Source organism: Equus asinus, chromosome 10 (genome assembly GCF_041296235.1).
Source record: "Equus asinus isolate D_3611 breed Donkey chromosome 10, EquAss-T2T_v2, whole genome shotgun sequence".
Classification (NCBI taxonomy): domain Eukaryota; kingdom Metazoa; phylum Chordata; class Mammalia; order Perissodactyla; family Equidae; genus Equus; species Equus asinus.
The window spans coordinates 102,502,484-102,525,837 of record NC_091799.1 but is presented as its reverse complement, the minus strand read 5'-3'; the positions used below and the strand labels follow the sequence as shown (position 1 = coordinate 102,525,837).

The window sequence follows — 23,354 nt, the reverse complement described above, 5'->3', positions numbered from 1 at the left end:
GGCTGCCCTGCCAGGACTTGGACTCACTCTCGGTTAAAAGCACTTATCGAAACTGATAACTGGCCTTCCTCTCTGAAGTGGCAAGACAGCATGACTTGTTCAATTGTCTGCCTCAATCAGGAATTTTTTGATCCCATAGTTGCAATTCAGCATTGGCCTTAATACACCTAATTCTCCAAAAAGGTGAAAGAAGAAAAATAATATAAGGGCATTTCTCTTCGGTCTAACCAAAATCTGGACTCGGATGCCCTAGGGTTTCAGTGACTTCAGACTGGCCTTGTGTATAATTTGTAACAATGATCAGCAGCTGCACCTCCTGGATTCTTCCTCCCTTAGAGCCTAACCCATCCAGGGTGCTTAGTGTCACCTGCCCTTAGTAGACACCCATAGCCTGGTGATTCACCAAGCACTCTTAAACATGCTCACCCCACCACCCCCTGGCCTGGGATGTGCTGAATTTGGTGAAAAGAACTCAAAAGAATTGTTTTCTTCCCAAAGCTGTATCGCCAGTCTTATCAAACAAGACTTGCTAAAGCAAAGTCACCATCAGAGTCCACCTCGCAAACGTCTGTGCATACACGGGTCTCTCAAAGTGTGATCTCCAGCCAACAGCATCAGCGTCACCCAAGAACTTGTTAGAAATGTGCATTTTCAAGCCCCAACCCAGACCTGCTGGCCGTGTTTTTGATAACAAGTTCTCCAGGAGATTCTGATGCCCCATCAAGCCTGCAGCCCCCCAGGCCCTGCGTTTTACAAGAGAGGAAGCAGGACAGAGAGGTCGAAGGGCTTGTCCCAAGTCTCCCTGTTGATCAATGACGGAGACAAGAGAAGTATGAAGAACTTCCTGTCCCCTGAAATCTGGAAGTGGGACTCCTGGGCGAAGCTCCTTAAGGTCTGGCAACTACAACATTCGGGTGAGCAAATCACGCGAACAAGTGGATTTGCAGTTCACTTCCATCAGCCCTGCAGCCTTGGCGGCAGGTGAGAGTGTGTCCTCAAAGCCCTCCCTAACCTCTAAGTCTGGGAGGAAGCCCTGTCTCGTGGACAACACCCCGAGTCCAGCCCCCTGAAAACGGCAGTATTTTTAATACATCTATTTAGAAATGTCTGCATCGTCGCGAATCCTCCATACTGTTCTTTTTCTCAACTCAGTGTGCTTTCCTAAAGACAGCAACCACTCTGCTTTCCAAGAAACGTTGACTCATGGTGGAAATTTGATAAATCAAAACAAATTCTTTTAATATGTGTTTCTCCTTGATAAGATGACTAACAAGCATTTGTTGATCAGCTTTAAGTTGTAAATGTCGAGCTGCCAAGAGAAATACAGTCAGTTTTCCCTTGCTGCCTAGTAAATGTCTTTTGAAACCTGGCCCAATTCAAGCCCTGCTTTTTAAAAGTAGTAGAGGGGCTGGCCCTGTGGCCGAGTGGTTAAGTTCACGTGCTCCGCTGCAGCGGCCCAGGGTTTCGGGGGTTCAGATCCTGGGCGGGGACATGGCACCGCTCATCAAGCCATGCTGAGGCGGCATCCCATATGCCACAACTAGAAGGACCCACAGCAAAAAATACACAACTGTGTACCCGGGAGCTTTGGAGAGAAAAAGGAAGAATAAAATCTTTAAACGTAGTAGAAGGTTAAGGGAGTAGGATCTGACTTAAAGTAACTGAAATTAGTTCAGTTTGATGTTAATTTATTGCAGTTACTTTCAGATGAAGGCATTTCTTAGAGATGCCTTGTCTTTCTTGGGAATCAAGACTGAATAAAGAGTAATTTATAAAAACCTCCATCTAAAACTCTATGTATTTTCTAATATTATAAATATGGTTTAATGTGCCCAAAGGCATCCCAAATAAACTATTGCTGTTCGTTGAGAAAAAATAAAAGTCACCTACAGTGAAAAAAAATATTTTCGAAAGAATAAAGTAGTATTTAGGAGTCACACAGCCTCAAAATTGCCAGCAATTCAGTGTCATATGTCCTTAGAGAATGAAAACAATAAACCAGTGATAGAGGAATCAGCATGGAAATTAATTAGATCACCTGCCCGTTAACTGCTGAGAAGGGAGAAATTTAATCACAATAGGTGGCAGATGATTTCTTCCAAGGGGTCCATTCATTAAAAACATAGCTGATATCTTAATACTTGAATAAGTTTCAAATTGTCTCCAACGTAAACATTTCCAACTTGGGTTAAAAACAGCTGCTTCCAAAAAGAAAGGTGTTCAAAGTAACAGTCACAGCCCCTGGTGTGCCTGGGTTATGACTACACTCCAGTGGCTCATGGATTCCCACGCCAACTCTTCCAGGTTTGGAATTCCCACTTTAAAGATGAGGAGGGGCTGGCCTAGTGTGCACATTCTGCTTCGGCAGCCCGGGGTTTGCCAGTTCAGATCCTGGGTGCGGACAAGGCACCTCGTGGCAAGCCATGCTGTGATAGGCGTCCCACATATAAAGTAGAGGAAGATGGGCACGGATGTTAGCTCAGGGCCAGTCTTCCTCAGCACAAAGAGGAGGATTGCCAGCAGTTAGCTCAGGGCTAATCTTCCTCGGGGAAAAATAAAAAATAGATGAGGAAACGTGGGCTTCAACAGGTGAGATGATTTGCCTACACCTGCACATGCAGCCAGAAAATGAGGAGCCAGATTTTACCCAAGTCAGTTCAGCGCCAAAGTCCAATCTCTTCCCATGACCTGTGGCTCCTCCCCTGAGGAGTGACAGCAGCACTGCTGGCCACCGAGGCCACCTATCCTTACTAGGGCTTTTGTGCTCAATTGCACAAAATTCTACTGTTCGCAGCTCAGGCCTCTGGGGGGAAAAATGTTGTAGTATCTAGAGTTTAATCGTGCCAAAAGGCAATTTCGTGAGCTCTCCTCCAGGAGAAAGGAAAATGGAAGAGCTGTTTGTACTAACAGGAGGTGCTGGACGGGGCAGAGCATTGTCTGATACAGCACCGGAAGGGGAGAGGATGGCGCAAAAAGACGGGCAGGGTTCACCCTGCTGTCTACAGGGTCACTGGGAGTCAGAATCGACTCCATGGTACAAACAATATCAGGCAGTAGCAGTTTCCATAACTGTTAAGAAAAGTAACTGCTCACCACTCCCTTGAGTGCCTCCCCCCAAAAGTCTTGCAAACGTGCAGAGGCAGTGACGGAAAATCAACCCAACCACTGTCAAGTGAGAACAAACTCAACCCAACCATTGTCAAGTGAGAACAAAGTTTTCATTGTATTTGGGTGCTCCCAATGCATCAGTATTCAGCATCATCTCATCTGAAATCAGTTCACGTGAAAACCATCACACTAGATGTTCATCCTAAGTCTTAAAGGTGTTTGGCCAGTTTCTTCACCAAGGCAGTGGGAGGGCAAGCGGCTTCTGGGCCCGTCCTTCCCACTGTCAAGGTGCCACAGAAGCATCAGGCCAGCTCCGAGATGTCTGTGAAAGGGGAAATAAGGCAGCCTCACTTGCCCATGGGCCCTTCAGGCCACAGGGAAGGCATCAGGCTGGAGAAATGTGCCCAAAGCCAGGTGCCTTGATGCTGGGGATGTCGTTCTTCCGGTAGAAGTCAGCCTTCACATGGTTGGCGCGGCCATGGTCCCGGTTCAGAGGCTCCACGGGCTGCTGTATGCGCTTCCCGTAGACAGAAGACGTCAGCAGTCCCACTGGCCTCTCCTGCTCCTGTGGAGGGTGACACATCAGGACACTTAGGTTGGCACACGCCCGCCTTGTCAGCATGGCTGACCCCTCCATCGGCCTATGTCCAGGAAGCTGTTTTTGCCTGCATCACCTGCACACCTGTGTCCTGCCCCCACCAGGGCTTCTTGGGGGCTACTCCACACTGATCCCAAGGGGACCCCTTAAACTACGTCAGACCCTGACCCATCTGCTCAGAGCCTCCAGTGTCCTCAGACCCTTCAGAAGACAGGCAAGGTCATGCACTGGGTGCCAGGTATCCTCTGACTTCAGGTACAGGTTCTTCCTCCCTCCCATCCCTTCTCCCTACCCTTCTTCTGCCTGCCTTTCTTCCTTCCTGCCTTCTTTCTTTGCCCAAATACACATCTCCTTGGCCCCACTCTCATCTTCCCAGCTCCCTCCCTGCCCCCTACTTCATCTTCCCAGCCCATCCGCCCCCCTCTTCATCTCCCAGCCCCCACTTCATCTCCCCAGCCCCTCCTCATCTCCCCAGCCCCCCTCATCTCTTTCATGTTCCCTATCCCCTTAAAAGGGTTTATTTCTCTGCATACCACTTATCACTACCTGGAATTCAGTTCATTATTTATTTGGCTTTTGTTTTTCCATTTCCTCATAGGAATGCCAGCTCTAAGAGGACAGGGACTTTTATCTTACTCCCTTTATGCTCAGTAGTACACGGGAGGCGCTCAAAAACTACAACTGGGGGCCAGCCCCATGGCCTAATGGGTAAGTTCAGTGTACTCCACATCAGCAGCCCAGGTTCAGTTCCTGGGCATGGACCTATGCCACTCATTGGCGGCCATGCTGTGGTGGCAACCCACATGCAAAATAGAGGAAGATTGGTACAGATGTTAGCTCAGGTCCAACCTTCCTCAGGACAAAAAAAAAGCTACAACTGGATATGAGTAACACTAGGCATGTTCTTATGAGAGAAAAGCACTAACTTCATACCAACTCTGAATGAATTAACATAACATAAATGATAGAAAACAACTGTAATGTCTGTGACTTAAATGGTAATATCTCATAGTACCTCCTTCACTTAATTTCACATCAAAATAAAAAGTTTCATTGAAAGTGACATGATGGCATGTGACATGTGACAGCCACAGGCCAAAACCCAATGATCCAGAAAGAAAGCCTACCAGAAACTTTTACTTTCTGATTTCTGTGTGTTGTATAAAAGATTATGATATTTATTCAGCACCTGACTTTTAATAAACATGCTGTCCTTGGATCAGACTTTGTGAAGACAATGTCGGAGTGTGGAAAGGCAGCAGCAGGGTCTAGCCCAGCAGGTAGAGGGGCCGACCACGCTAAGGGGGTACACAGCCTCCTCACACCGGTGCCCTGCTGTGATCCTGACCTCCTCACCCTATGAGTTTTTTCCTTCTGTTGGTCACCACTTGCACAGCTGACTACAAGCGAAGCCCTCCTTTTCAGAAAACCATGGAAAGATAAAAGAACTGTGCTATATGTGGTGGTCATAGTGCCCTGGTACCAAAACTTGGGAGATAAAATGCTTGCATGTGTGGTTTCATCCCTGGAAGGCTAATGTCCCCAGGAGAACTATGACAGCCAGAAACTCAGAGGTCCAGCAAAGACCTATTTCATCTGTTGAAAAGGACTTCTTAGTTTTGCTCTCATTAAATTCTTAAATTCTATAGAATTAAACAACAGAGTCATAACAATTAATACACAGTAACATGACAGGACAGATTGAGCTATAACAGTGGCTGAGTCTTAGCTTCCTGGCACAGTAAGACAGAGGAGAGCCACATACAGGAGAGTTACGTGCAGCAGACTGAACACAATATTAAATAGATATACACAGTTAATCTCTTAACACCTTGTTAATAGCCTGTCTGAATATTACCTCCTCGTTAATATGAAGTCCCAGGCTTTTTGCATGTTCTCTGTCATCTCGGTGCAATTTCTGGTTATAACCCGGGTTCTTCTTAAAAACACAGTCATAGAGGGAAATGATTCCTGTCTGGGAATAAAAAGCAAAAGAAAGCCATGGGTTTATTCAAAGGCTGAGCCATCGAGGCCTCCTCCAGGGAGCAACATTCCTTGTTGCTAGCCAATAGGTGGGCTATGAAAGCCCCCTCTAGAGAGACAAAAATATTTTCTTTAATCAGATGTGGCAGCTATAACAATCCTGTAATTCACATATATAAGAACATATATATGTATATATTACATATATGTGTATACATATGTATATCAAACATATAAAATAGACATGTATCAAACATATATAAAACACACAGCTCTGATATATTAGACAATGATCCTGTTGACAGACTTATCTTCTGTAATATCTCCATTTTTTCATCCCAACTTTTTCTTAATACAAAAATAAACCAGTCTTATTTATTTGGTATCTAGTAAAAGGAAAAGAAATCCACATGTTAGCTGATCATTAATCTTCACCTCATAAGTCAGGCCGGTCGTTTCTGTTCCTCCAGCCAAGGGCCAGCGGCCTGGAGTCCTCCCAGCAGCAGACCCAGACACGCCGTCTCTCTGGGATTTTGGAGCACCGGGTCTGTAACCTGTGCTTGTTTTTTGGTTTTTTGGTATTTTTCTTTTTTCTGGCTAGTGATGCTGGAATGATGTCCTCTGACTGCACGACACAGAGGCAGAAGGTAAACAGTGAAAAGGATGCACGATGTGAGCATCATCTCGTTGAAAACAGTACTGCCCATTCACGCTGACTGTGGGAACTCAGAGGTGCTGGTAGCAACAGGGATGACTAGGGTGTGAGGTAGCTTCATCCCAGCCTTGACAAACTGTTCACAGGTCATCCATCCTGTGCAAGACACGCAGCTCCTGCTGGGGATGTTTTCGAACACAACTCAGACGTGGGTCCTGTCCTGGCACAATTAACCACCCAGTAAGGAAAACAAGATGGTCTTTTAGAATCATGACTTTTAAGGTTTCCAAGAATCCCAGTGGCAACATGCTTAAGCCATATTCAGTGGCTGCTGAAATCCCTATTTGCCTAGGTCGCTCCGAGCAACTTGCAGGCAGCAGCCATGGTGTCCACGTCTATGCCCTGATGGCCATTAATGAGGTCACCACAGACAAGCTTCTTCTCCATACTCTCTTATGCACTCAACTTCTGGGTCTGTTCACACATCGCTCTGGCCATCTCCAGCCCTCACCCTTCCTGAAGGCAACCTACAGTATAGCTCACATACTTATAGGATTAAAAGCAAAAAGCCCAAATCAATGGAGAGGTGGTACATTGCACAGCCTTTGGTGGCGCGAAAATTGGCTAAGTTTGGGAAGAATGTAAACTTGGGTCCTCACATCGCGTTATGGACAAAAGTAAATTCTGGATGAATTAGAGAAATCAGTGAAAAGAAAACCCATTAGGGACTTCCCACCCATGAAGGCAATGGGGGAAATGTCACAAAGAAAATGTCAATCACTTTGACTATATAAAATGCAGACAGGTGCTTATCAAATAAAATTAAAACTTAAGAAAAAACACACTTTAGGAAATGACGGAGAAATCTCAACACATTTTACATACATAAGCTAGGATGTCCGCTGAAGCAGAAGCTCACTGAATGGGTGGGGTGTTTGCCTCCAACCTGGAGAGGTTAGAAACCTTACAGCAAACCTTTTTGGGTAAGCCACCAGGCCAGAGGGCCCTGCAGTGACGCAACGGAAGCTCACTCTGCAGGGTTGGTGGGGGACAAATTCTCCAAAGAAGCACACTGGCCTTCTGGGAGGGAGCTACGCAATACAGACCCTTCCCCTTGGGGTTCAGAGCTGCTGGCCAGGCCTGGCTGAGGCCAGCAGGCAGACGCAAACAGTAACTTGAGACCCCATTGCCACCACACCACTCCCACTTACACACAGCAATTTAAATTGGGCTCTTGGTCATAATCTAGATGTCCACTTGTCGCTTGGATCCCTCCTGGCCCGGCTGACCCTGTGAAATGGGTGTGTTTCAGGAGAACAGCTGCAGTGTGCAGCAGAAAGATCTGGTCCCTAGGACTGAGCACTGGGGTGGGAGCTGCACCCATGGCGGGAGGCGCCCTCTTCTGCATCCTGAGAACCCTGGGCCAAAGGGGGTGACTGGATGCCAGCCTAAGTTCCCACGGCACTCCCAGCAGGTGACCAGCCATGCCCAGGACTGAGGGGCAGCATCCCTAGAAGGGGGCAGCCCCAACAGCAGGAGACACAGGGATCCTCCAGGAACTGCCATCTTGTGCTGTCTTCTGCAGGCGTCTATTTATGCCTGACCCTTCTGAACCCAGTAAGCCCACTGGGGTTCTGGACCTGTCCTGGGAGAAAGACTGAAGAGGGAAGAATGGACTCAACAGGAGGAGAAGGCAATGTGGAAAATGAGAAAGGAAATGTGACTTCATTTTGTTTCCTACAGTGGAAAACCCACCATGATATGCAGCTTTACAAAATAATTCCTATTTCTTCTCATTCTAATCAGTTCTCCTAAAATACTCTACAAAAGGGACACCTACAAGTAGCAAAGCCTCCCTCCCACCCTGAGGATTAGCTACCAAGAGCCTACTACTGTATCTTAGAACAGTCTTTATTAGGAATCTCTCTGCTGATGGGTGTGATCAGAATCTCTCTCTCTCCTTTGTGGGGATTTTGCATATGCAGAGCTTTCCAGACTAAAAACAAATTTTTCTATCATTGAAAAATAAGGAAAAAAAAGAAAAAAAAATTAATGCCAGGCAGACAGCCTCTCAGCAAACGTGACTGTCCATTTCTAATACCTCATTAAGCTGAAAATCTGTCTTTTCCTGAATTTTAATTATTATTCTTTCATCTTTCATTTTGTCCTTCATTCCTTTATGGTTTGAAGCAAAATTCCATTGATAAAAGCCCATCTGGATTCAGACGCCATCACAGAACAGAGCTTCTGGGTTTACTGGTGTTTTGCTATTAAAATCTCTCAAGGGATTCCATTATTTCACACATGACGTGGATCTTAAAAAACAAAGCAAAACTGAGCCCATTTATTTTTTCTGGCATGATCTCCCTTTGTCCCTTTGTGTTTTGAGTACTGTTAAAATGGGCTGTGGTCTTATTCTGGTTGTGGTGCCTGATCACCTGCCATCATTTTCCCCCATTATGACCCCCCAACTCCTAACACTGAAAAATCACCCCAGTCTGTAGCCCTGGGCTGATGCTGTAAGTGGAGTACAAGCCTTCAGTTTTCAACCTCCAACACACAGTAGGTCTACGATTGTGCAAGGTACTCTGCCAGGCTCTGGGACAAAAATAGAGAGTCCCTACCTTAAAGGAGAAAACAGACTGAGATTGGAAATAAACCGATTAATTAAACACCACAACATAATCCAAATGGAGTAACAGAGGTACGCATAAAGTTCAGGGGCACCAAAGAAGGAAGAACCAGCTCCTGTCTGGGCTGTGGGTAGGAAGTGGATGCAACTGAAGACAGGAGGGACTGTACTGCTATGGCTAGAGTCACTAGCAGGTAGCCCCCCTGGGTGTTAGGAGTTGAACTGCATCCTCCAAAAATTCATATGTGGAAGTTCTAACCCCTAGGCCCTCAGAAGGTGACCTGATTTAGAAATAAGGTCATTGAAGATGTAATTAGTTAAGATGAGGTCACACTGGGGTAGAGTGGGCCCCTAATCCACTAAGACTGCTGTCCTTATAAAAAGTTTGGACACAGCTATGCAGAGAGCAAAGACGTTGTGAAGAGACACAGGGAGAAGAGGTCATCTAAAAGTCCAAGAGAGAGGCCTGGAACAGATCGTTCCTCACAGCCCTGAGAAGGAATCAACCCTGCTGACACCTTGATCTTGACTTCCAGCTTCCAGAACTGAGAGACAATAAACTTCTGTCATTTAAGCCGCCCAGTCTGTGGTACTTTGTTATTACAGCAGCCCTAGTAAATACATTTGGTAAGGAGAAGTAGCCATCTTTTGAACAACGGAAAGTAAGATTGGAGATAAAACAAAGTTATTGCAGTGGGCCAGAGACCCAACCTTGGAGCACTCTGCCCCAGGTAGACTGAATTGGTAGACATCACCAATATTCAACTCTCCTCTACTCCTGACTACACAGACGATTAATCGTCCCTGCTCCTTTAGGTCAGTGAAGCCATGTGACCAGTTCTAACCAATGAACTATGAGTAGAGATGACATGTGACTCCTTAGTCAAAAGCATTTAAGAGCCAGTGCCCGGGGACTCCTGAAGCTTCATATTGAGATGTTAGCGGTTTTCATGGTGGTTGGTGAGTGACTGTACTGGGCAGAGCCACACCTGCTGGACATTTAGCATGTGAAATAAGGCTTGTTTTAGGCCACTGAGACGGGTTGTTTGTTACTGCAGCATAAATAACCTAGCTTATCAAGACCAGGGCAAGCAGAAGAATGAGGAGGAACTGCTGGCCCACCACCTCCGCTCTCCAAGGACTGTCTCTGGGGTTGTGGGGTTTTATTATGCGCAGTGCCTCCTCCCAGCCTTGGAAGCTTCCTCCTCCCAGAAGTTACCCACACTCTCCCACAAATAACTGGGGTAAGATTTTGAGCAAACTGAGACCCTAGTTCTTTCTTTTCTCCTCCCTTTCAGACCATTTTAAATATAAATGCACTCTCCATTGTAACTTCAAACCAGGTAAGTTCTGTGAGGAGAAAGAAACGAGAGAAAGGAAGTTAATACATTTTTCCATAGTAATTGGGCAGGGGTAATACCATGTGCTCAACAGTCACATTTCCGCTTCCAGAACAAAGAGAAGACTGTGATCACCAGATTCCATCACAGTTAGGCTGGGGCCAGGTGACCAGCTCTGTAAAGGAATGTGGGTGAAACCAGAGGACGCTACCTTCTAGTCCTGGTCCATGAAAAACTCTCATTGCCTAGGAAATGCAAAGGATCCAGTAGAGCACTGCAAGGTCCCAAAGATCCCCAGGTCCTGGCGATAGCAGAGCCACTAAAAAGAAGGAGCCTGGTTTCCCAAGTCATTGCATTAAGAAGAGCCGCCCATGAAAAACACATGCGTTGGGCTTCATGTGAAAAAGACAGCCTTCATTTTGATATGTTTAGATGCTTAAGCCCAGTGGTAGGATTATGTTTACCAACTGGCTCTCTGGAGAAAAAAAGACCTGATATGTAGCATTTGCTCATTTCTGTGGTACAAATACTCCCACCATATATTTCATGGCCTAGGAATTTTTTAAATATAACACTTAGACTTTGAGAAATTTAATCAAAACCCTCATAAAAGAGCATTCTCCTTTGACTCAGCTTTGCCACTGAAGTAGCAGAAATGTTGCACAAGACGGAAGTAGAAAAAAGTACTTTAAAAACACCATTGAACGGAATTTGCTTTGCTGCCACTGGAACAATATTTTATAGGGAAAGTCCACGCGGCTTATCTCCTTAGGGAGCAGGTCAGCAGTTGATTGCATTTTAGCTGGTGGCTTTAGATGACAAATTTCTCTTAAAAACTAGGGCATTACCAGGGCTTTAAGTAAGTGTGTTGCCTCGAGAGACTTAACTTTGGGCTCCCTCGGGGTAGATGCCTTAGAGGATTCAAAACCACCAGATTGACACTCAGATTACCTGCTTCACCTGTGTTCATCTCCATGCGCATGAATGAGAGTGGGGGATATAACAGAATGGCTGCTGGGACCCAACCTTCACTGAAAGGAAACGCTAATACTCACTAACAAAAGCACATAACAATAGCTCCTACATTAGGCTTACTATGTGCCACTTTATACCCATTAATTAAATTAATGCCTGTAAGAGCTCCATGCAGTTGGAACTGTTTGATTCCTGTTTCACAGACGGGTGAAGTGAGATGACATGTTTGTGACTTGGGCAATCCACACAGCTGGTAAACACGGAGCCAATATTCTACCCAGGACTCCTCGGCCTGAGCTACTAACTAACGAGTCACTAAGTGTGCCCCACAGTAACTGACTGAAGAGCTAATTCTGCATTGTTTCTCTTCAGCTTTGAGTGGAGCCTGGCATTATTTACAGTGAACTTAGGGGCAGCTGAGTCCCAGCAAACCTATGATACAGAGTTCCCTCTCTTTAGTCCAAATGATCACGAGGTCAGAGAATCAGCTTCTGGAGTCCTGCAGCTTCTAAACACCAGTTCACATAATCCCCAGGTGTTATTGCCATTGGGTGGCTCGCTTGCAAATGGGCTTTGAAGTGCCTTGTGTTGTTCTTGCTGCTTATAAGGCTCCTGTATTTAAGTGTGAATATTTCTGCTGCATCATTGTCTTCTGTGTGACACCAAAGGCCTTAGGACTTCAATTTGCCTGTGACCCCAGCTATTAAAACTGCACTGAATTTTTTTTTTTTCCTTATCAACCTACTTGCATTAATTTTTTCTAAGGCCCATCCCTACCTTCCAGGGGCAGTAATACATTAGAGCAGGGGTTGGCAAGTGTTTTCTGCAAAGGGGGAGATAGTCACTGTTTTAGGCTTTGAGGTCACATGGTCTCTGTTGCAACTACTTAACTCTGTGAGAGCCATAGACAATACTAAAGGAAGGGTGTGTGACTGTGTTCTAATAAAACTTTATTTATTAAAACAAGTGGCAGGTCTGATTTGGCCCAGGGCCCTTCATGTGCTGACCCCTGCATTACAGGGGCACACCTCTTGCCCTCTCTTGATCTCCTTCCCAGTCTGGAGGCCCAGGCACGGTCACCTCATACTTTGGGTGTACTTCTGCCCTTTAGTTGATTGGCCCCAGAAATGTGGAGCCACCTATCAGGTTGGTGAATTCAGGAAGAATAAATGGCGCCTGCCAGACTCAACTCGGCCTCTTTTCCCTTGGTAGTGCCTGGCCCACTGTGGATGGGGGTTCTGCTCTGCTTTTTCCAGAGCCCACAGCGGTGGTGGCTGGGTGGGGAAATCCACCCGATTCGGAGCTTCAGTGTCCCGAAATCCATTTGCCCAGAGTCCTTAGCAATCTCCTACAACCTGGCTTTCATCTCTGATAAATACATATCTTGGCTCCCATTTGCTTAGTCTTTTATCTTATTTCTCAATAGCTTCAAGTGGTAATTAACAAGACCCCTCAAAGATACACATAAAATGGTGTTATGTGAATTTTTTCATGATGTCAAGAAGCCAGACAAAATTTATATTCTCTCCATAATAACAGCACGGACCAACTTAAAACACCAAGACTTCTTGCTTTTTGGTTGGTTCTCTCATGCTGTGCGTTAATACTATGTATGTGTGAGATGAATTAAAGAAATCTCAACTAAATTGCCGTCGGGAGGGCCTCTAGGGGGAGCTCTCACCCCTATCATACATCATCCATCAGCCAAACAGGAAGAGAGAGAGGCTTGCATCTCCTTAGGAAGTACAACGACTACGCAGGAAACACAACTACTTTACCACTGAAGGAAGATTTCTCTCTCTGCCGGCCAACAGTCCAGCCAATGAGAACTCATCGCCATCCAGAACGGTGACTTTCCTCCAATGGACTTTCATTTAGAACAGCTCCTCCCTACTCCCCATTTTGCTCTATAAAACCAAGCCCCTTCCTTTGTCTCTCCAGATATGCCTACGTCCTGCTGTAGCATGCACATACTGAATTGCAATTCTTTTGGCTATTCTGAAATAAACTCATTTTGAGGGTAAAATAACTGGCAGATTTGCTTTCTAAGTTGACACATGAATCATAAAAATTAACTGGCAATAAGTTTTCTATACTTAAATTGTAAAATTCACTTAAGAAATAAAATTATTTACAGATAAATGTTGTTTCATAACATATTGCTCATGGGAGGGAAAAGTATAAGGTCCATGGTGGCAATGAGGTGGGGAACCATTGCTCTAAAACCCCCTTCTGTCTTAATACCCAGGCGATATTCAAGCCTAGGAGAGTCAGCAAACAGGCATGCAAAGACAGATGTGCTGCACCTGTCCCCTTTCTTCCTCCTGTCCTTCCGTCCTTACATATTGCTCAAAGCCAAGCAGAGAGATGGCTTGGCTCTAGATACAAGCGATCCTCCTGGCTGAGGTCTCTGTGCTGGTTTCCTAGGGCTGCCAAAACAAAGTACCCAGACTGGAAAGCTGAAACAACAAAAATTTACTGTTTCACAGTTCCGGTGGCCAGGGGTCTGAGATCAAGGTGTCAGCAGGGTTGATTCCTTCTGAGGGCTATGAAGGAAGGATCTGTTCCCAGACTCCCTCCTTGGTTTGTAGACAGCAGTCTTCTCCCTGTCTACTGACATAATCTTCCCTTTATGCATGTCTGTCTCTGTGTCCAAATTGCCCCTTTTTACAAGGACACCAGTCATATTGGATTAGGGCCCCTCGATGACCTTCCTTTGATCACGTTTGTAAAGACCCTGTCTCCAAACATTCTGAGGTGCTGGCGATTAGGACTCTAACATAAGAATTTTAGGGGGACACAGTTCAAGCCAAAACAGTTGTCTGAACTAGAAACTATTGCCTGTTTGTAAAGCTCAGGTCCATGACTTTCTTCTACATTTCACCTGTGGCAAGTACTCAAAAGTGTGCTGACCTGATGTGAGTGGGGATTCATTTGCACTCCACGGACCGTGGGAGAGGAGGAGCAAAGGAACAATGCATTTTGTGGGAATACCTTATGCATCCTAAGTGAAAGATCTCCTTCCTCCCAGGCACTTGGTTAATCTATACCCCTCTCTGGGCCACTCATTGTCTCTGCAGGCTGAGCGCCCCTAATCAATGTTCCTTTTAATAATGATGCCCCTGCATCCTGAGCTGGCAAGTCACACTGGAGACATTTAGGAAAAACGAGAAGAAGGGAATAGACGACCGTCAATAAGCTCTGAATTTCCCTTTTTTCCTTGGCTGTGTGGTGGCCTTCGCAGAGCCGCCGGCTTGTGGCACGACATGCACGTGCCTGGTGGCGTCAGGCCACAACTCAATGACTCTCCCAGGCCCGTTCTCCCTGCAGGCGGCTCTTCAGGGCTGTATGTGGCTTGCAGGCAGGCTTCTAGAAGGGTTTCTACGCCCAGGACCTTTCAGGCATAGTCAGCGAGGCGGCGAGGCCCAGGCAGCGGCTGTTTCCCGCCTCCCCCCGGCCTGCGGCAGACGCCCCTCTCCGTCCCCGCACGGCCTGCCCCAGCCCCCCGTCCCGGCTGAGCGTAACCCTCCACATGTTGGGCTCCCCCCGCCCATCCTCTCTGGGGAGGCGGCAGGTCCACCTTACTCTGGTGGTCGTGGTAGACGTACTTTTTGGGGTCTGGCGCCCTGGAGGGAGGCCGCTCGCCCGCCCTCTCCCCCATCCCCTCCCCCCCCCAGTGACTGTGCCGCCCCTAATCTATCTCCGTGCGCCTCGCCCTGGGCCCCCTCACTGGCTATGCCGTTCTGCCCCCAGAGCCACATTCCAGAGTTGCAGCGCGGTCCCAGGACAAGCCCCGGGCCCTCACCCACTCCCTCTGTTGTCCGCTCGCCCTCGGCTCGCCCTGCCCGGGCTTGCAGCCCTGCCCGCAGACCGCCTCCCCGGCAACATAACCCCGCCCCCAGCGCCCCACCCTCGGCCCCCTGCCCAGCCTCCCTCTCCAGCTTTGCAGCCCCGCCCCCAGAGCCTCCCCGACCAGGAGCTCAGCCCCGCCCCCAGACCACCTCCCCCGCAATGTAACCCCGCCCCCAGCGCCCCTGCCTCGGCCCCCTCCCCAGCCTCCCGCTGCAGCTCTTCAGCCCCGCCCCCAGCGCCCCTCCCCAGGAGCGGACCACGGATCTCATCCCTCTCTCCCAGCAGTGCAGCCCCGCCCACATCCCCTTTCCCCCGGCCCGTCCCAGGTAGTAAAAGTCCGTCCCCACCCCTTTCTCTGTATCACCGCCCCAGCCACTCCCCCGACTCCTAGCAGTGCGCCCGCCCCCCGCCCCCCGCCCCCGTCCCGGGCGTACTGCCCTCCGCAGCGCTGCCCACCTTGCCCTGGCGGTAGTAGTAGCTGTGCTCCTTGGGGTCCAGGCGCCGCGGCGGGATGTAGCTGAAGGCGGACAGCGCCGAGATGGGCAGCGGCCGGGGCTTGCCCCGCAGCGTGGCGGCGGTGATCTCCTCCTCTTCGTCCTCCATCCTGCCCGCGTCCAGCTCCCCCGCGGCCCCTGTGCTCATTGGCGCCCGCCGAGGGGCCCAGTCCTAGTCCACCCTGGGCTCTCGGCCGTCTCCCGCGTTCGGCGGTTGCCTGGAAACCGCGGCGGCGTGACGCCGGCTGGGCCGCGGGGCGGGGCCGACCCTCCTCACCTCCCTCCTGGCGCTTCGGGCCACTCTGGGGTCTATCCTTTGTTGTGTGACGAGGGGAGCCCGACCTGCTAAAGCGGCCGCGTTGGGGATCCCGGGTGGGAGATGCCTTTGGGATCAGCTATTTCCAACCAGCTTACCTTTCTGAACGCGGTGTTGGTGCGTTCACTCCCAGACCACTAGGTCCTTGGGCGGTTCAATGACTGCTCACCTCTGTGTGCCACCCCTGGAGGTGCAGCCTTGAACGAAGCAGCCCGTGTCCGCGGGGAGCTCACAATCTGTTGGCGAAGACAGGTGATAGACGTAAAAAAGACAAGTAAACTTGAAGAGGGTCCGGGGCAGAGTCGCCCAGTAGGAGCATGATGGGAGCCACACGTAATTTAAAACTTTCTGGTAACCACACGAAAAAAGTAAAAAGACACAGATAAAATTAATAAAATATTTATTTAACTCAGTATATCCAAAACATTGTCATTTTAACAGGTGGCACCAGCCACAGTTCAAGTGCGCAGTGGGCACAGGTGGCTGGTTGTTGTAGTGTTGGCCTGTGCAGGTGCAGAGCTTCTCTGAGTTAAATAAGTGTGATACACAGACTGGGAAAACTCAGCTACTCTGGGCGGGGCTCTAGGGAGCCTCTGCAACCGTGGTTTGTTGTCACTTGGTCTGAAGGCCAGTTCAATAGGTCTGAACCATCACTGAGGCTAAAAATTCACTGAACTGAAATTCATGATACAATGAAAGCTTATAAAAAAAAGTGACGGGGACAACAGATGACAAAGCCTTGGGAACTACCTGAACCAGGATGCTCACACAAGGCCCGCCTCTGTGAGGAGGTGATGTTGGAGCTGATAGGTAATGATAAGGAAGAGCCAGATTTGTGAAAACGTGCTAGAGAGGCCCTTCCAAGCAGAGGGAAGAACAGCTTTGGCGACCCTGAGGCAGAGCCGGTCTTCATGTGTTCCAGGGGCAGCAAGAAAAGCGGGTGGTGGAGCCTCATTTAGAGGAGGAAACTGGTCGGGAGTGAAGGTGGGCAGGTAGGCAGGGACCAGATGGAGAGGTCTTACCAGACAGGTGGAGGAGAGCATCCTCCCCTCTCACCCATCCCTCTCACTAGGTGTTTCTTGTCTGCAATTCCTTGATGCAGGCTGGTGGCAAAGATGCCTCTCAGTCCCAGGCACCTGGTGGTACCTCTCTGTTGAGGTCTTCTTGTGTCTCCTGGAAGTCCTTGTGGGCAGGACTTAGACAACCCTGAGCCACCACTCTCTCTCGTGGACCCACATGAGGTCCAGAGAACTCCATGTGTCATCATTGCCCTAATAGCCCATCTTTTTGCTCCACTGGCAGAATAGACGAGTTGAGTATGAGTCAGAAAAAGTTCAGACACCAATCCATCATGTGCCCAAGCTTGAGGGGACACATGAGAGGATGACATGTCCTTGAAGCTTGAGGACAGAACGCCGCCACCTCTCCAACTTGCGAAGTGAAGGAAAAGTATAGCTCATCCTTGCCCCATGGGCAGAGATCCTCATGCAAACACCAGTGAAGCAATAATAATAAAAAAAACCCCTCATAATCTGTTACCTCTCTCAACCTCTCCAACCTCTTTTAATGACAGAACCTAGGAGGTCATGAGACTTTGCAAGTCTTGCATAAGTGATCTGGTATCATGCTTTGGAAAATGAAAGTAGTTGACAACAATTATCTTGAGAAGTCTGTGAAAACTGAGACTGAAATTGTTTCATTGTAAAACCCTTTCCCACAGCGATATGGGTATGAATCTGTTAGCTTCCATTTCAGTACATGGCATTTTGTTCTGCACTAGACTGACAGCTCTGGAGGGCAAGGCTATGTACATACATCTTTTTTGTCTTTGATGGCTCCAGCCTGGCATGTGGCAGGTACTCCACAAAATTTGGTGACTAAATAAATACAGTTTCTATAGTTTGGGTTCCTTCTAAAGGTGAGTTTGGGACAAGGACTTGGGTACTCTTGCTTTATTTGAGAAATAATTCCAGGGAGCAGGAGTGCGGGCCCAGAGGAGTGAGAGCAGCAGGAAAGTCAATATCAGGATGAATTATCAAGGTCACCACTGAAGGCAACTGGAGTGCAGTCATACCTAGAACTTTCTGGGGAGACTGGAGAACGCCTCTCAGAATCACCATCAGAAGATCAACATGGAGGCGCCTTTTATTGCTTGCTCCCAGCCCTCCTGGGTTGAGAGTTTCCCCTGGATTGCTCACTCCGGACCTTGTATGACCCTTGCCTGGTGCTGTGCAGGCTCCCCTGCAGCATCTCATTTCCTTGGTGTCAAAGAAGCCCTGGGGCTGACAGCAAAAGGCACGGGGCATCTACCTGAGGTGCGATTCTGTTTTCCAGAGGTGAGTCATTGCCCAGTGAGGAAACAATATGTAGGACAAACTTTGCTAGTTTCAATTATCAAGTGGTTTTAGTTCTTTTTTTTTTAAATCTTTTCCTATATAATCCTATTATGTATTCCAGGTACATGAGTGGAATTCAAGGTCAAAGAGTCTGATTTGTTTAAGTCTCTTGTGTCTGTAACTTGTACTTGTAAAGATCTAGGCAGAGGAAGGGACGGATAAAGGAATGAAAGCCCTACTCTCAAAGGAAGGGCGTGAATAGCTCAAGAATGCACACTGAGTGTGGGTTGACTCTACAGGGGATCAGACCAGCTTAGTTTCAAGTAACAACACCAGTTTTATGGGCTGTTCACCCTCCAAATCCCATTCCGTCACTATGGACTTTACGCCGGCGCCTGGAGCTGACATTGGGTGGATGATGTTGCACGGGTCTGGCCTGGGCTGACCGTGAGCGCACTGGTGACTGTTTATGCAGCCTGCCCTGCTCATCTCCCAGGACCTCTGCTCCCTGCAGCTCCCCCCTGGAAGATGAAAGCAAACACACCGGAGGGTGGCCTCCGCTGAAGGAACGTCAACAGTTCATGGGAGCTTAGGAGGTGCGTAGTCCAAACTGCAGCGGAAACTTATGCCATGTCTCTTGACATCTGGGCAGGATAGAAGCCTGGAGAGAACATCTTCCTGGTGGGAAGAACTCTGTTAACTGGAGGCAGGGAAGGAGAAAGCAAAGATGGCAGCTGTCATGTCGCATGTCATGTCAGCAGGGCTTCAGCACATCTTCCCTGGCATATATGTTATGTTTATCATGAGTTCTCGTAAACCCATAGACTGTCTAGGTTCAGAAGAACTCTCTAACCCTGAAGACAAAACTGAGATGTAGGCAGGTTAAATGACTTGATGCTGATAATACGGCCAGTAGGTGTTCCTACTGAAAGGTGGACAAAATATCTGGAAAGGGAGGGGCTGGTCTGAGGGAAAGGTTTTCTCCTGGGGGCCCCTCAGACCATTCAGAGATTGGGCCATGGCCTGGAGAAAGCATGAAGCTTTCCCAGCAGAGCTCAGCCAGCATGCTACGCAGCTGAGAAATGCAAACCATCTGGAGTTCCCCGTCTCCACCCTGTAAACCTTTGCTAATGAGACGGAGAGAGGAGGGAACATGGCCTGTGAATACATTAAAACAACATCATCCTTTTTTTAAAAAATTTTCTGTTGGAAATGAAAAAGTTTTAAAACAAGGTTAATATCTCCATTTTAAATTTACAAGTTTTTATAATCATTTTGTTTTTAAATTTCACGGTAAACATTTAAGTGGCCCAACATAATTGGACTTTAATTCACAGGCTTTAAAACAGCTTAAAATTACTTGGATTAAGTATTTCTTTGCATTTGGTAGGTTTTTTGATGGTTCAGAGTAAGAGGGAAAGATGCACAAAGACACGTATTTCTAACTAGCCAGCAGGAGATCCGCCTGTCGGTGCATACAGCAAATTTTTAAAGGGCGTCGTGAACTCAAGGGTTATGAAATGATGCTCCTGCTGCACTGGTTTCCAAATCCCCCATCAGTGTTGGTTGACAGTGGTCCTGGAACAGGACCTGGTTCTGGAACAGGGGAGCCAGGGCCCATCCTCCAAACACCTTCACTGGATCTTGGGCATGGGCAGTGGTCCACAAGCCTTAACCTTATCTCACTCCTCCTCCTGGGTACAAAGGCTTGAATACTATCAGGAGATTTAGAAAGCCTGCTTGTCATCAGGTTTTTCCTGTAGGCTGGCTCATTCAATTGATGGAGTCCCTATGGCTAGTCACTTTAAGCATCAAACTCATGAATCAAGACATCTAAATATAAATTTAATTTTTGTTCATCTTACTGATTTTGAAATAAAAATGAATGTCATTTTATATGATGCCCAAAATGAAAAATCCCTGATACTGACAACTCTAGCAGCATCACCCTGCAGGAACCAGGGATCCTTAGAGAGAGCTGACCCCAGGGCTAAAGAGGAAAGGGTGAGCCTGGGGCATCCTGTTCCACAAGAAAATTGCAAAAACTGATGTGCCAAGGTCAAAAGGACAAAGGGAACCTTCTGAAGGGTATCCCACTGGTCTACAGTGGGACAATTTAAGCATCAAACAGATGACTAGAATCGATTGAAGCACATCAAATATATAAAATTTCCTAAGCTCATAAATATCCTAAAACAACAAAAAAAACCTGACCAGACCACTAACTCTTTATTCTAAAAATTGATACAAGGAAAGAAATATATGTCTTGTTTTTTTCTGTATAAACCTCATTTTAGAGTACACAAATGGTTGATGGGAGAAAGTTCTTTATAGATGAATACAAGCTAATAAAAGTAGAAGGAAGAGAAACTAGATAGAACTAGAAAATTATTTTTTTAAAACACCTAGTGGAATAAAGAATCCAGGCAACGATCACCAACAGATGCTACGGGCACGAAGACAGAGGTTGACGGAGCCTCTATAGTGGATGGGTCAGGCTGGGAATGCAGGAACCCACTCAGTCTTAATATCGCTAAGAGAGGACAATGGGACACTGTGGTGCGAATGCAAAGCAAATACTTCGAGGAGTAAGCAAATACTTACTCAGGGCACCAACTCTGGAGCATCCTTGCTGAGAAAATATAAGGTGAATCTAAGCAAGCCTCTGAATCTAACTTTTAGTTTAATGGGAAATACAGTGTTTAGAGGAACAAGTTAGATAACACCAAATCAATACTGTGGGACATTTTACAGGGCAACTGGTCTGACTTCTCCAACAAATTAATGACTTGAAGACTAGGTAAGGGAAGAGGCAGTTACTGACATAAGAGACTTGAGACTTAGTGGTACAGCATCTAAGAGTGATATGTGGCCTTTGCATCTTGATTCACACAAACCAACAGTTAAAAAATTATTTTTGAGACAGCATATGAAAATTAGAGTCTAGACCTAGTATTAAATGATCATGGGGGTGCTGGCCCCATGACCGAGTGGTTAAGTTCACACACTCCACTTTGGTGGCCCGGGTTTTGTGGGTTTGGATTCTGGGTGTGGACCTACACACCACTCATCGAGCCATGCTGTGGCAGCATCCCACATAGAAGAACCAGAATGACCTACAACTAGGTTATACAGCTATGTACGGGGGCGTTAGCAAGAAAAAAAAAAAAAAAGAGGAAGATTGGCAACAGATGTTAGCTCAGGGCCAATCTTCTTCACCAAAAAGCACTAAAAAGAAAATCAGTCCCTTACAAAAATAAATAAATAAATGATCATAGGGAATAATTATGAGTTTTGTTAACTGTAACATTGGTAGAATAGGTAAAAAAGAAAAAAATATTTATTGGTTATGGATATATACTGAAGTGTTTAAGATAAAAGTATGTGATAGCTTGAATTTCTCTACAAACATTCCAATAAAAAAAAGAAAAGAAAGAAAAAGAGAATGAAAAGATGAAGCATGTTTAGAAAATTTTGGTATTTTTTTTCATGCTGAATAAAAGGACTCATGTGGATTCACTATATGATTCTTTCTATATACTTTCTGTGTGTTCAAAGTTTTCCATAATAAAAGTAAAAAGCAGTCATTATTAAGAGATATTGTTTCTTGCAAACGTCGGAACCCAAAATATCCATTCAAGCCACAAATAGCATGCGCTATATGCCAGGGACTGTGGGAGGGGTTGGGGAGAAAGAGATTTTTTTCTGAGAGACGAGATCACAAGTATATTAAGGCAAAATTTCTTATGATGGAGTCCAACAGTCAAAGAACATGAACAAAAAGTTAGGCTTATTGACTGCTGAGGCAAGGGAGATAGACACCAGAGGAAGCAGAGGGAGGACAGCGCGGTTAGAGGGTTTGGGTTAAACTGGTGGAACCGGGCTGGAGAGACTCAGAGCTGAGCAAGTTTGTGTGTAGAAGGGCTAACGTCAGGCCTGGCCCGAGAAACCAACTCAGGACACTCAAAGGTAAGATAAACGTGGGGTGTTGTGTCTGAATCCCCCTTAGCTGAAGCTCTGCATGAGGTTGGAAATTGAAGCTACTTCTTTGTGTCAAAATGACCCACATGGCTCAGATCCTATAGACAGTAGAGGGATGTCCCATTCTTACTGATAAGATTTCAAATAGCAAAGATTTTATAGAATGAGGCTTCTCAGCACATTGTCCTTGATACTAATTAACAAAAGCAGTTGCCCCAGGTTCAGCATGGTACCCCAGGAGTATTAACCAGGAGTATTAACCAGGAGTATTAACCAGGAGTACTAACCAGGAGTATTAACCAGGAGTACTCCTCCTCAGAGAGCCTTCCTGACATGCACCCTCCCCACGAGCTGCAATAATGAATTTTAACTGAGAATGCAACATAACACATGTACCACTAACAACAGCCCAAAGGCTTACTGAGCACTTACTATTTTCCAGGTACTGGCCAAGCAATTTACAAGGCTTGTCTCATTTCACTATCCTAGACTAATTATTTAGACTCCGGATGAATCTGGGTATGTTTCCAGTTTGGGGAGATCTCAGCTTTTGGAGACTAATTCATCCAGCTGGCCGCCACGGAGCCAGATCCCCTCCCTGCTCTTGCACACGAGGTCTTCCAGTGGGTGGAGCTTTTTAAGACGGAAAGGACGGCTTCCTTGTTTCCCAGAATTCTATCAAAGATGCTGAAATCTGCTCCTTGCCATTCTTTCTTCCATCTAACAAATGTTTACCAAGTCTCTATACGCACCCAGGCATACAAAGATTCGGCAGGTAGGATACAGGTCTTCAAGGAACTCCTACTCCCGTAGGCATCTCTTCATCCCAGGGTACCATTTACCCTCCCGTGTCCAGGTAGGCCTGGTTCAGGCAAAGTGCATTCCTTAATCCTTAAAAGGAAAGTAAGGAAAATGTCTGTTTTGTTCAGGCAGAATTGTCACCACACCCTTCCACAGCTCCCGCCTCCCGCCACACACACTCTCACACTCCTGGTTCAACTCACAATCATCCTGGTTCAACAGTTGCTGCCTGATCAATGTCTTAAACTTTGCTGCCCCCTAGAGGTAGGCTCGAAGAATGTCA

General features: G+C 47.0%; 1 protein-coding gene across 1 annotated transcript; it reads right to left on the bottom strand.

Annotated features, from left to right (window-relative positions):
- Positions 1-1,209: 1,209 nt before the first annotated feature.
- CFAP90 (cilia and flagella associated protein 90) lies at positions 1,210-15,875 on the bottom strand. Its single transcript, XM_014828436.3, has 3 exons — positions 15,600-15,875; positions 5,565-5,681; positions 1,210-3,673 (listed from the first exon to the last, which is right to left on the bottom strand). Exons 1-3 carry the CDS (start codon positions 15,783-15,785, stop codon positions 3,494-3,496), a joined length of 483 nt encoding a protein of 160 aa, XP_014683922.1. The 5' UTR covers positions 15,786-15,875; the 3' UTR covers positions 1,210-3,493.
- Between the last annotated feature and the right edge of the window lie 7,479 nt (positions 15,876-23,354).